General features: G+C 42.4%; 1 protein-coding gene across 7 annotated transcripts in view; it reads right to left on the bottom strand.

The window, feature by feature from the left end:
* The window catches only part of LOC125447474 (long-chain fatty acid transport protein 1-like), a 67882-nt gene that overhangs the window by 32681 nt on the left and 22900 nt on the right, over nucleotides 1–12301 (bottom strand). For 6 of the 7 annotated variants that reach the window (XR_009442987.1, XM_048521849.2, XM_048521848.2 and 3 more), the window contains exons 2-4: nucleotides 8309–8491; nucleotides 2485–2879; nucleotides 1178–1339 (exon numbers count right to left, since the gene is read on the bottom strand). Coding sequence is in view for 6 of the 7 variants with exons in the window: in XM_048521849.2 (XP_048377806.1) it covers nucleotides 1178–1339; nucleotides 2485–2879; nucleotides 8309–8475 (724 nt within the window). In the remaining variant the exon portion in view is untranslated. Of the gene's footprint in view, nucleotides 1–1177; nucleotides 1340–2484; nucleotides 2880–8308; nucleotides 8492–10784; nucleotides 11086–12301 lie in introns of those variants that run through there. The other variant, XM_048521850.2, reaches the window with a different exon arrangement.

Here is a 12301-nt window from a genome sequence, read left to right as displayed (position 1 = left end):
TTCCATCAGGCTTACCATATGGGTTTCGGTTTTTGCCACAAACACCATGTTGGCATTGTAACATAACGTTGCTGAGGCCATTGGGTTAAAAATAGCATGCACAGGTCTAATTCACAAATGGATTTTAGCACAATGATTTCTTTTAAAGAATATCAGGGTCAGCAATGGGTTACAAAGTACTACATTGCAAGGATCTATGAGATTATGTAAATAAAACCCCTTTTTTCTGCAAAATATTAAGACTGCATCCTTTCTTAACCAGAGAGATTGGTGTTGAAAACAGAATTTATTAAAGAAATGAACTCAGATTTTGTACAGTCCAGATATTTTTAAAGAGTTCTGCCTGGTTTTTGGTAGTTCGTGCAAGTTAGTGCACTTAAGAAGAAGGTGCAGGTTCAGTTAAAGAGCACCAAAGAACTCATGAGACAGAAAAACAAATCTTTTTTCATTTGTTCATGGGCTAGGCCAGCATTTATGGCTCTTCTCCAACTGCCCACAGGGTGGCTAACAATCAAAACCCCATTGCTGTGGATCTGAGATCACACGTATGTCAGACCAGATAAGGACAGCAGATTTCCTTCAGTACATTTGTGAATCAGATAGGCTTTCTGAACTATCAACAATGGTTACATGGTCACCATTAGGCCAGCTGTTAATTCAAATTTCACTATCTGTCATGGTGGGATTCGACCTTTTGTCCAAAGGCATCAGCCTGGGGTTGTGGATTACGAGCCCAGTGACATTACCAGTGTGCCTCCATCGCCACACACTCAGTGAGAAATGCCATAAATGTGCAGGTCTTGATTAGTCAGAACATCAGGAGAAGGTGGAAAGTAATGCTTTAGCATCCACACTGGATGTAAGGTCTGGTGACGGACCCTTTCAAAGCAGAATGCAATATTCACAGTTTAGGTTTTAGAAAGAGGCATATGCTTGAGGTACGCCCTGCTGAATTTACAATACGTGCAAGAGAGTTGCCAGTGGCCCTCAACTGTGGAGGATAAAAGGAGCCAGTAAAGAGAGACACTAAAGCAGCAAACTTTCAACATTGGCAGTCAGGCGGATGTAATTAGACCAAATGTGTCAGAATACTACCTAAATGGGGCAACGTACCCAAATATCCACATATATCAGTATTTATGTTTGAGAAATAATGTTGCATTAAAGTAGTCATTACCCATGAAGCCAATTTCAGATGGAGCAGACGGTGGGTATTTGGAAGCTGCACTGAGCAGTGGATCGAGGTGCTCCGTGCCAGCTGCAACTTTGCTTGGATCCCAGCTTCCACTGCAGAATCTCCGAACCTTTTTCCCTAGGATCCCATTCACTTCTAGCAGGGCTGGAATAGAAACAAAGACATAAACCAATCAGGTGCAGCCTGAAGCACCGACAGTGCTTATACCCTGCGGCAGTAATGGTGGGTTTACTGCATTCATGCCTCACAACTAACACTGGGACATTCTGTGACCAGCCAAATCTGAGGTTTTCAAAAAAGTGAAATGTGGATGCAGCACAGAAAGAGTGTTAACTGAGAAGAAGTCTCATAACTCAAGATTAACCTCATGGACATGGGCCAGGATTTAGCAAAGCAGGGCCCATTCTACATGCGCAGGTTCTTGATAAGAACTAGCCCATTTTCTTTTTGGCATGAGACTTTTGAACCCTTTTCACCAATCTTTCAGCAATTGGAAAGTTGTGGGCTGAAAGAACAACCCCAAGCAGACATTTCACTTGACATCGTCAGAGATCTTATTTCTAATAAAACATGATGTTGGAAACCTCTGCCCATGTTGTCTATAAGGCTTTCACTTCCCACCAAACTCTTGTATATGACAGAGTGATACAAACACACAAATAAGGTCATATAGCCTTTTGTGCCAACACAATGAGCCCCGCATCCCCGCTCTTCCCCACCAGCCCTAATTGTTTTCTTTTGAAGTATTTCTTCAATTCCTTTTGAAAGATATCCATTTTGCTTCCACCACTCTTATAGGCAATTAATTAAGGAAACAGGTGCCTTACAACAGCACACACAGCTAAGAGATCGGATGATAAAGACTCGGTTATTTTCCAAGGTATAGCTGGAAGCTCAGAGCAGGACTTTCACTGATCACTTTTATCACTTTCACTGATCCACTTTCATCCAAAATCCATATTTTGGATCAAGGGTTCATAAGTATGAGTGGCAGGCCCTCGATTGAGATCTCTGGCAGGGAGGTGGAAATAGTTACCACTCCAGAGAAACAGAGGTCCAGTATCGAGGCCATCACTCCAGCCGAGAGAGTGCTGCACTGACAGCAAAGCTGTATTTATGGTGAGGGACTCAACATTTTGGTCTTTCCAGCCTGCTGTGCACAAGTTGGCGGCATAACATCTTGTTAAAAGGAGTGCTGTGGATCGAATGAATGCACAGACCAAAAGTAGGAGTGTGTGAGAAAATGCAGGTTCTGGTTTTTTTTTTTAAGCTGCATACTGCTGACTCACCATCACTCATCTCTGCACCAAAGATAATGGCTTTGGCCCCCGACACAGACAGGCAGTGAGTGAGTGCATCGAGGCGGAGATTGAAGTTAAGCAGTGCGCCCTCCACTCCGACTTTAGCCATGCCGAGCCACAGACCGACAAACTCCGGCCTGCTCTCCATGAACAACGCAATGACATCACCTGGACCATAGCCCTGCTCCCGCAGAAAGTTGCCCACGGCATTGGAATACTCATCAAGATCCCTGAAAGTCCACTTTTCGTCAACCCCTTCATAAATGAGGGCCACCTTATCTGGATGTCTCTGCACTGTATCTTGAAAGATCTTCGGGATGGTGCTGTCTTCTCGTTGGTGTTTCCACACAGCTAACTTAACTCTCAGCAGCAACATCAGACCACTGTCATCAAGGGGGAAAAAAATGAAAGGCCATTACTTCAGATTTTATTCTCCACTGAACATGTGAAATCACAGATAATCAAGAGGTGCTCCAGTCAGAAATATGATCTGCAGTTTTTAACCAAATGTCTGACTGGTGGCCAAGAAACTAACATCAATTGTCAGTAAATACCTGGGTCACTAATGTCCTTTAGGGAACAAAGGATGTTGTCCTTACCCGGTCTGGCCTACATGTGACTCCAGACCCACAACAATGCGGTTGACTCTAAAATGCCCTTTGAAGTGGTCAAACCAAAAAGTTAGTTCAAGGACAATTAGGGATCAGCAATAAATGTTAGCTTGAACATCCCTGAACAATTATCCTGATTCCAATCTTCTTTGGTCACCTTATAAAGGAGAGTGGTGCAAGTATTATTGATACTCTGCTCCTTGGCCCTGTGTCCTGGCTCTGTTGATCTCTTCAGGGACATAGAGATCAGGAAGATCCTAGGCTCAAGTTCTGGTCTTAAAGATCATTACTGAGGCCTTTCCATCTCCAGCCTATGGTATCTTTCAATTACATCAGTGCCGACTGGGGTCTCAAATTTGTCTGCCTTAACTTTATCTTCCTCAAATAACAATGATCAATGATTGTTTGATCTGAATATCAAAAACCCTTATTTTGTTGCAGGTGGAAGGACAGACAGAAAGGAGGTGGGGGAGGGTAACAGATACCTAGGGCATGAGACAGACAGTCGCAGAGAGAGGGACAGAGAGTGAGGAAGACAGACAGAGAGGGAGAAGGGAAAGACACACAGGTGTATAGGCACATGGACACACAAAGAGACAGAGGGACAGAGCGGGCACCGACACATGGAGAGAGTGAGACAGAAGTTTTGATTGTGTTGTGGAATAAATGTTTCCTGATTTCCCTCCTCCATGCTTTGGCTCTAATTTTTGAAATAATAGCCCTTTTGCTCGATACCCTCACTGGAGATTTTAATTAGTCTGCGCCGCCTGTTCAAATTCATTTAACAACCCAAGAGATCACTCCTCAACCTTCTCCAAATATAACCCAAAATCTTCCTCAGATAACCAAACCCAGTGAGGCACTAAAGTTTTAGCCCTTTACAGAACGTTCTGAATTTTTAAAATTGGTCTTGTCCAGGAGTGGTTTGGAGATAAGGAAGCAACTTCTTGCAAGCCACTTCAACAATGTGAAACAATGTTAGCCACAACACTGGTTTCAGCAAACTGGCACAAGCTTGCTGGCGAGAGACCAGGAATATTTGAGCAGCGCTTGCACTTAAATGCATCGCTCACCTCCCAACAACTTTCATTTCACAAGCTTTTGGGAGAAGACATGTGACTGAGTGAACTTCAAAACACATGATCCTGTATACCCTTTGGTCAGAGCTCGTACCCATGTTAGAAAAGGTCAATAAAGTTTAGTCATTTTAAGAAGTTGCTGCTTGTTAATGAATTTTTTTTGGAAAGATTCCTGTCCAGGTTAGATATTTAATTACATCCGCGGAACTTTTCCAAATTTCCTACACTTTGGGTAAACAGACTGTCCCAAGGGCTGACAGACCAAATTTCTACCGAAGTTTATGAATGAAACTGAGTTGATAATTACGAGGGATAATGGGAACTGCAGATGCTGGAGAATCCAAGATAATAAAGAGAGCTCTGATGAAGGGTCTTGGCCCGAAACGTCAGCTTTTGTGCCCCTGAGATGCTGCTTGGCCTGCTGTGTTCATCCAGCTTCACACTTTATTAACCTGATCATTATGATGGGTGACTGAAGACTTCAAAGGTATATTTCTGAAGGAGTATCGCAAAAGATAGACTGAGGTTTAGGCAGTAATGTTCAGAGATCAGAGCTTAGATGGCTCATGGTATGGTCACCTTTTGTGTGCTAAGGGTGTTGGCAATATGAGAAACCAAGGGGAAACCGTACTGATCTTGGTAAGCTGTGGGGCTGCTGGTGGATACAGAAGTAGGGAGGGCACAAGTCCATAGGGAGGGATCTGAGCATGAGGATGGTGCTGGTGAGCTAGAGCCAGAGCCAATGCAAGTCAGAGTGCACTGGGGTAGTAGGAGAGCAGGATTTAGTGCAGAGTAGAAAAGAGTACAATGGCAAAAAGATCCCTCAGAAATGTTTTGCGATGGATGGATGGTGAAGCCACACCTGGGGCAGACAGAGGGGCAATTTTAAACTGAGGCATTTTTATATCATTAGTTCAGCAGTTTGGGTTATGTGAGAACAGTATCTGTGTAACAGCCCTATAAAGAAATCCAGTTGCCTCATCCCAATGGCAGAGTATCACAAAATTTCCATTTTGCTTTGTGAGATAAAACAATGTAAATCATTCTTACCATAAAGACATGGTGAACAGTTCTGACTTTAAGGCTGTTAACATCACAGGGTATAACATGGAATTAAACATAGGAACAGGAAAAAGCCATTCAGACACTCCAGCCTATTCTTATATTCAACTAGGCTAAGGCTGATCTATGGCTTCACTCCAACTGCTGTTTTCATTTCCTGTCACTGAATGCCTCCACCTAACAAATATCTGTTAATCTTTCAAGTCTTTCATTCTTCAGTTGAGTCTCAGCATTAATGGTTTTCTGGGGACAGAGTTGCAGATTTTCCATCCCTTTTGATTAAAGTTGATGCTGATACTGGGGAGTATTTGCAGCGAACGATGGAGACCTATGCCTTAATCCGTTGGGTCAATACCTGGTTCAGGGTAATCACATTGGCACAGTTGGACAAAGATGGTGTCTTTCTGACGAAGTGTTCCAACTTGTTCATGCTGACATGAGAGAGAAGCTACACATGGTTCTGACACAACATAACCCCCTTCAATCAAAGGCAGGTTAACTTGCTGCTCAGTTCATTGTGGTTTGAGAAGATGCACACTAATTGGACATCATCCGAGTTTTTCTTAATTCTTTCATGGGGCAAAAATTTCACTGACAAAGTGCCGACTAGACATTTGATTAAAGCTACGGAACTTTTCCAACTTTCCTATATTTTGGGTAAACAAACTGTACCAAAGACTGACAGACCAAATTTCCATCTAAGGCTATTCATAAGACTGAATATCAGGTGGAGTGAATAAAATGTTCATAATTCCTAATTGCCCTTTAGATAGTGATCATCAGCATGTTCTTGAACTGTCGCAGTCCATGTGACACAAGCACACCCACAGTGTTGTGGGGATCGGTTTACTCCATTACTGTCAATAGCATTAGTTGAATCTGAAGGAATCTGGGAGGCCCTGTGGATGTGATATGGGGCTACATAAAGGCAAGATCTTCTTCACTCTTAAATACAAAACAAGTGATGGAAAAAAAACTGTAGAGGGACTGTCCCATAGGGCTGATGGAATCTAATCGAAAACAGTAGCTGGTGTTCTGCAATTGCATTTGGCTGTCATCAAAAGTCTGCTTTTATTTAAAAGATCGCATTCAGACTTGGGAAATCATTCTTATTTAACTTATCTTCAGGCAACCTTTTAGGCTATTGAGGAGAGTGGGGCTGCAAAGCAAAAAGATAATTCTAAAATAACAACGCTGGCTTCAGGCTGCAATGATGGAGGTTTGACTCAGACGGTGTAAAAAGCCTATGTAAACACACAAAAATGTGTCCAGTAGTGTGGTACAACTGAAATAGGAGATGGTGGGTGTAAATAGGAGAGACCAACACTTGATTGGAAGCGTTTCAAAGCCAGTTTGGAATTTGGGTGCTTAGTTTTTGGTGCTCTAATGGTTAGTCAATGTGCTATGATTTAATAAAGCATCAAAAAGGAGGCAAGAAGGGGCATGTGGGGGTGGCTGGTTAGGGAATGTATGAAGGTTCAACTGCCATTGATGGAGCATAGAAAAGTGAGAGACATGCAAGAGGCCAGGAGGAGGACGACTGTGGCAGTCTTGGAAAGGTTATATAATTTGAGCACTGTGAAATAAGAAATACTAGAAATCATCACAGAAATAATGTTTTCATTTCAACATATTACCATTTTGTCAGTCTTTTTAATTTACAGTAAATGTAATTTCATCAATGTGAATTTCAACAAAATACTGGACAACATCTACCACTGATGAGAACAATATGATTTTCCTAGGGTTGTTAAATTTGTGGTTTGAGACCCTGCACCAAATAATATTGCTTGGTGCATAGTTAGCAGCAGTGAACAAACTGTTCCCTTTAAAAAAGTGTAGTTGCATCAACAGAGAGAGGCCAACCCCACTGTGAAGGTGCCACCAGAGTGATAGCTTTACACACTGTCTGTCTACACCTTAGAATGACTTGCAGGACTAATAGCAAGAAGTTGAGGCAAATGTTCGAGACTAACTAGCTGACCTGCCAAGTTAGGTGCATGCACACTCAATAATCCTTTTGTCAAAAGAATGAATAAAGTGAGATATTAATTCTTATCCATTCTGGTTAGAAAACATCTAACTAAGATAACTCCCCAATGGAATTAAGGAGAGGAAATTGCAGCTGTACTTTATACACCATGAGTACTATGATGGGTCTTTACACTGGGTCTAAATCTAGAAAAAGATTTATAATGAAAGGGTCTTTCCTTCAATTGCTAACTTTGAGGGGGAGGCATTTGCTTAATGGTATTGTCACCGGACTGTTAATGCAGAGGCCCGAGTTCGAATCCTGCCACAGTAGATGGTTGAATCTGAATTCAATGCATATTTTAAATTAAGCGACCATCTCAATTGTTGAACCATTTGGTTCACTAGTGTTCTTTAGGAAAGGAAATGGCCATCCTTACCTGGTCTGGCCTACATGTGACTCCAGACCCACAGTCTTACGGATGGACAATAAATGTTGGGATAGTCAGTGTCACCTTCACCCCATGCATGAAATTTAAAAGAAAACTTAATTTAACACTCTTACTTTGGCCAATCTGAAATGTTATTTTAGAAGTTACAAGTGCGAGGTGCACATGTCAGTATGAATCATGATCAGATAGACTGTCACAATCAGATGGACTAGCTGATAAAGGATCATTTCAAAACATGTTGCAACAAGAATAGACAAAGGACAAGGACAGTTTTGTTAGGCTATGACGAAAGAGCAAGGTGACGGAACTAATTGGTTGAATTACTTTAGATAGTAGCATGGACAGCAGACATGGGCCGAAGGGCCTGTTCCTGTGCTGCACTGTTCAACATTCTAAAGACACAATGGGCCAAACAGCCTCTTCAGGGGCTATATAATTTTATGGTTACAGTGAAGGAGTTGGGAGATGTGAGAACTGCTACTTAGAGAACACTGTTGGCATTATAACAGAACAAATGAGAAACAACTTTGGGAGGAGATAACCAAACACTTTTGCCAAGAGATTGGGATGATACACAAACTGGCCACCAGACTTTAAAACACAAGGTGCACACATAAATTCTCACAGCGTAACTTACAAGAGATCTCTTGGTGCGGTTTTTAACAGTATCCGAATAAATCTCCATCCTCCACTTCCCAGATAAATGCCAAAGCTTGCAGCAATACTCCAGGTCCAGGAAACCCCAAAGAGTTGCATCAATCCCAGAGATCCCAGGGATGCACTGCAACTAGCCACACTGTGCATCCTTTCTAGAGATTACCTGTTAAACATGAGAGCTTATTGTAATTAACAATTAACTTATTATATTTTCTCACTGAAACAATAGGATTCTTAGGGGATCCGACAGGGTAAATGTGGAAAGGTTGCCTCCCCTGATGGGAGGGCCTGGAACCAGAAGCAACATTCTGAGAATAAGTTAGGACTGGTATGAGGAGGAATTTCTTCTCTTAGTGGTGAATTTTTGAAATTCTTTAACTGCAGAGGGCCGTCAAGGCTGTGCTGTAAGTATATTTAAAAATCTGTACACCTCAGCCTTAATCAGTAAGGAATTCAAGTGTTATAGGGAATTGGAAGAAAGTGGAGCTGAGGATTATCAAATCAGCCATGATCTCAGTGAATGACAGAGTAGACTCGATGGACTGAAAGGCCTATCTTTTTTCCTATGCCTAATGTCGAACAATGAAGCTCTGAGATATTTGCATGAAGGATTACAATTGGGTTTTAATGCCAATGCTCACTACCAACTGGTCATCGGGGGAGGTTGGAGTTAATCAGGTTAATGTTAGGGTTATCGGTTCAAGCAACATTAGAGTTTTCCTTGGAACTAAGGGGAACTCAACTAATCTGTCTAATATTGTTGTAGTTTGCCTTCTCTCAATTTAACACCTTCACTTGAGGACTGCTGTCATCCCTTTTCATGAGTATGTTAAAACTCACGATATTATGGCATCAAAACTTCACTCACCTGGCCAGGCTCATTTCACAAAACCAGGTGCAGTATAACCTCTTCCCTGGTTGGACTGCTTACAAATTGTATCAAGAATGGTCCTTACAAATTCTGCCCTGTCCATGCCCCGAGCACGTAGTGAATAGGGAAAGTTAAAATCACCCATCACAACAAGCACTGCTGTTTCTAACACCTTTCCAAAATCTGTCTACATATTCTCTCCTCTACCTCCCGCTGGCTATTGAGATGCCTGTAGTATACCCACCAAATTGTGATTTCACCTTTCCCATTCCTGAGTCCTAACCATATTGCCTTGCTGCACATTGACCTCTGATGTATCCTCCCTCAGTACAGCTGTGGGATATTCCTTTACCAATAATGCAACTCCCTGACCCCTTTTACCTCCCTTTCTATCAAACCTCAAGGAGCTAAATCCTGGAACATTCAGCTGTCAGCCCTGTCCCTCTTTTAGCCAAGTCTCTGTAATCACAATAATGTTATAGTTCCAAGTACTAACCAAAGTTCTAAGTTCATTTGACTTGCCTATTACATTTCTCACATTGAAGCACTTGCATTTCAGACCACCTCCCTCATTCTTGTTCTTAGTAATGTTTGCCCTGGTTTCTACCTCTCCTTCAATTTCTGCATCTACTACCTCCTCTGGTTCCCATCCCCCTGCCACACTCATTTAAACGCTCCCCAATCACCCTTCCAAATATCCCCCCCCAAGGACATCAGTCCCAGTCCTGCCCAGATATAACATGTCCAGTTGGTAATAGTCCTGAAATAACTATCTTTCAGGTCCTAAATTTCAACTTCCTTCCTAGTTCTCTATATTCTGCTTTAGGGCTTCATCTTTTTTTTAAACTGGTGTCATTAGTATCAACCTTTACCATGACCACTGGCTATTCGCCCTCCACCTCCAGAACGTCCTGCAACCGCTCTGAGACATCCTGGACCCTAGCACCAGGGAGGCAACACACCATCCTGGACTCTCATTTGCGGTCACAGAAACGCCTATCTACTCCCCTTACAATGGAATCCTTCATAACTGTGGCATTTCTATGTCTATATCTCTCTCTCCCTCTGCAGCAAAGCCATTCATGGTGCTATGAATTTGGCTGCTGTTGTTACACCCTGAATGGCCATTCCCCTCAACAGTATCCAAAACGGTATATCTGTTTTGCAGGGAATAGACACAGAAGACTCTTGCACTGCCTACTTAGCCTTCTTGCTCTGCCTGATGGTCACCCGTTCCCTTCCTGCCTGTGGAGTTTGAGTCTGCGGTGTGACTACATTTGTATGTGCGCTATCCACGATACATTCTGCCCCACGAATGCTCCAGTATCCCCAGATACTGATCCAACTCTGAAACTTGGGCTTCCAGGAGCTGTAGCAGGAGACACTACTTGTACACATGCAGGTCCTAGTTACTGGAAATTTGTCCGACTTCCCACATTGAGCAAAGGGAGCAGACTACAATTTGGAGCTCTCCTAACATGTCTTACCTCTTTAAGTTAATTAATCCTTACAATGTTAAGCACCTTTAATACTAAGTTGAAGCTTCTGATGCTCCCTGCCCTGATAATAATTTCTCAAAAGTTACCTGTAAATCACCGACAACAGTTTCCAATAACAGTTTCGGCTCAAGCTCCTTTGTCACCTGGAACTCTTGAGCTGCTCTTCCTCTCACAATGTTCTCTCCTCTGAACTTTGCCTCTGCCTTTTTTTTTAAAAAGAGGAGGAAGGAGGGATGGAAACACTGCAGTAATGTAATGGTTGTGGCTAAGCGTTTCTTAAGAGCCGGTTCTTCCACCATACCCTTCCACGCTAACTGTGAAGTCCACTGCTAGAATTGCAAATGAGTGACAACTCAGCACCCTTCGTATTTCCACAGTATCCAAAAAAGTCTAATTGATCCCTTGTACTCAACATGTACAGCTGCAGAATGCTACACTGGAGTGCACCAGCCTGACTATGTTGTGCAATCCTTTTCCTTATCATAACACAAATAAACATAATAATGCTGGCAGAGGGAAGACACTAACAATAAAATATTAACTAGTTTATTTAACTGACAGGCAATTAAATATTTAGTTGCAGTATTATGCCTATGTATAAATAGTCTTGCTGCATTTGGAACAGAAATGCTTTTTTCCTTATTCCAACTGAAATCCTTAATGTCCTCTTTATCCCAGAGGCGTCAGAAATGTCTCAGTAGGTAACATGGTTAGAAGTAACAGAGACACCACGTTATAGTCCAGCAGGTTTAGTTGAAATCACAAACTTTCATAGCGCTGTTCCTTTATCAGGAGAAGGGAAGAAAAGCACCCAGGCACAGAATTTACATGCAGAGAGATCAACAAGACAGAGGCCAAAAGATCATACAAACGGTGTGAACGGAGTGTCAAATAATAATCTGTACAGGTGATCAAAAAAGTGTCAGACAGTGAGTAAAAGGTCAACAAATTAAGTGAGGCAGAGAGATGATTGTAAGAAAATAAACATAAGGTGGTGCTAGAGACATGCCAAATGACTAGAATGGCATGGTAAGTACAGTAGTCGCATGCCCAGGGACTAACCAAAGTAACAAGTAATCCAAAACTGTACAAGCTAATTAAGGTGGAGAGAACATAACACATTATCAGGTGATGGTGGCAAAACAGGACAGAAAGGAATATTTTACAGATACAGAACAGTGAGGTGGGCAGACATGCAGTGCGACACAAACCCAAGATCACAGCTGAGGCCATCTTCATGAGTACAGATCTTAGCTACCAGTTTCTGCTCAGCAATTCTGTGTTGCTATGTAGCTTGAAGGCGCATTGGAGCACACTTACCCAAAGATCAGAGGCTGAATATCCTTGACTGCTGATGTGTTCACTCACTGGGAGGGAACATTCCTGTCTGGCGATTGTCACGCATGTGACCATTCATCCATTGTCATAGCATCTGCACCTATATACCATGCCTCAGGGCATCCTTGCCCGCAGCATATGAGGTAGACAACATTGGCTGAGTCACATAAGTATCTGGAGTGTACATGGTGGATGGTGTTCACTTGTGTGATGGTAGCATCTCTGTTGACAATCTGACATATCTTGCAGAGGTTAACGTGGCAGG

Source organism: Stegostoma tigrinum, chromosome 35 (assembly GCF_030684315.1).
Source record: "Stegostoma tigrinum isolate sSteTig4 chromosome 35, sSteTig4.hap1, whole genome shotgun sequence".
NCBI lineage: Eukaryota > Metazoa > Chordata > Chondrichthyes > Orectolobiformes > Stegostomatidae > Stegostoma > Stegostoma tigrinum.
Note: the sequence above shows the minus strand (reverse complement) of the source record. Positions and strands in the feature narration are given on the sequence as shown.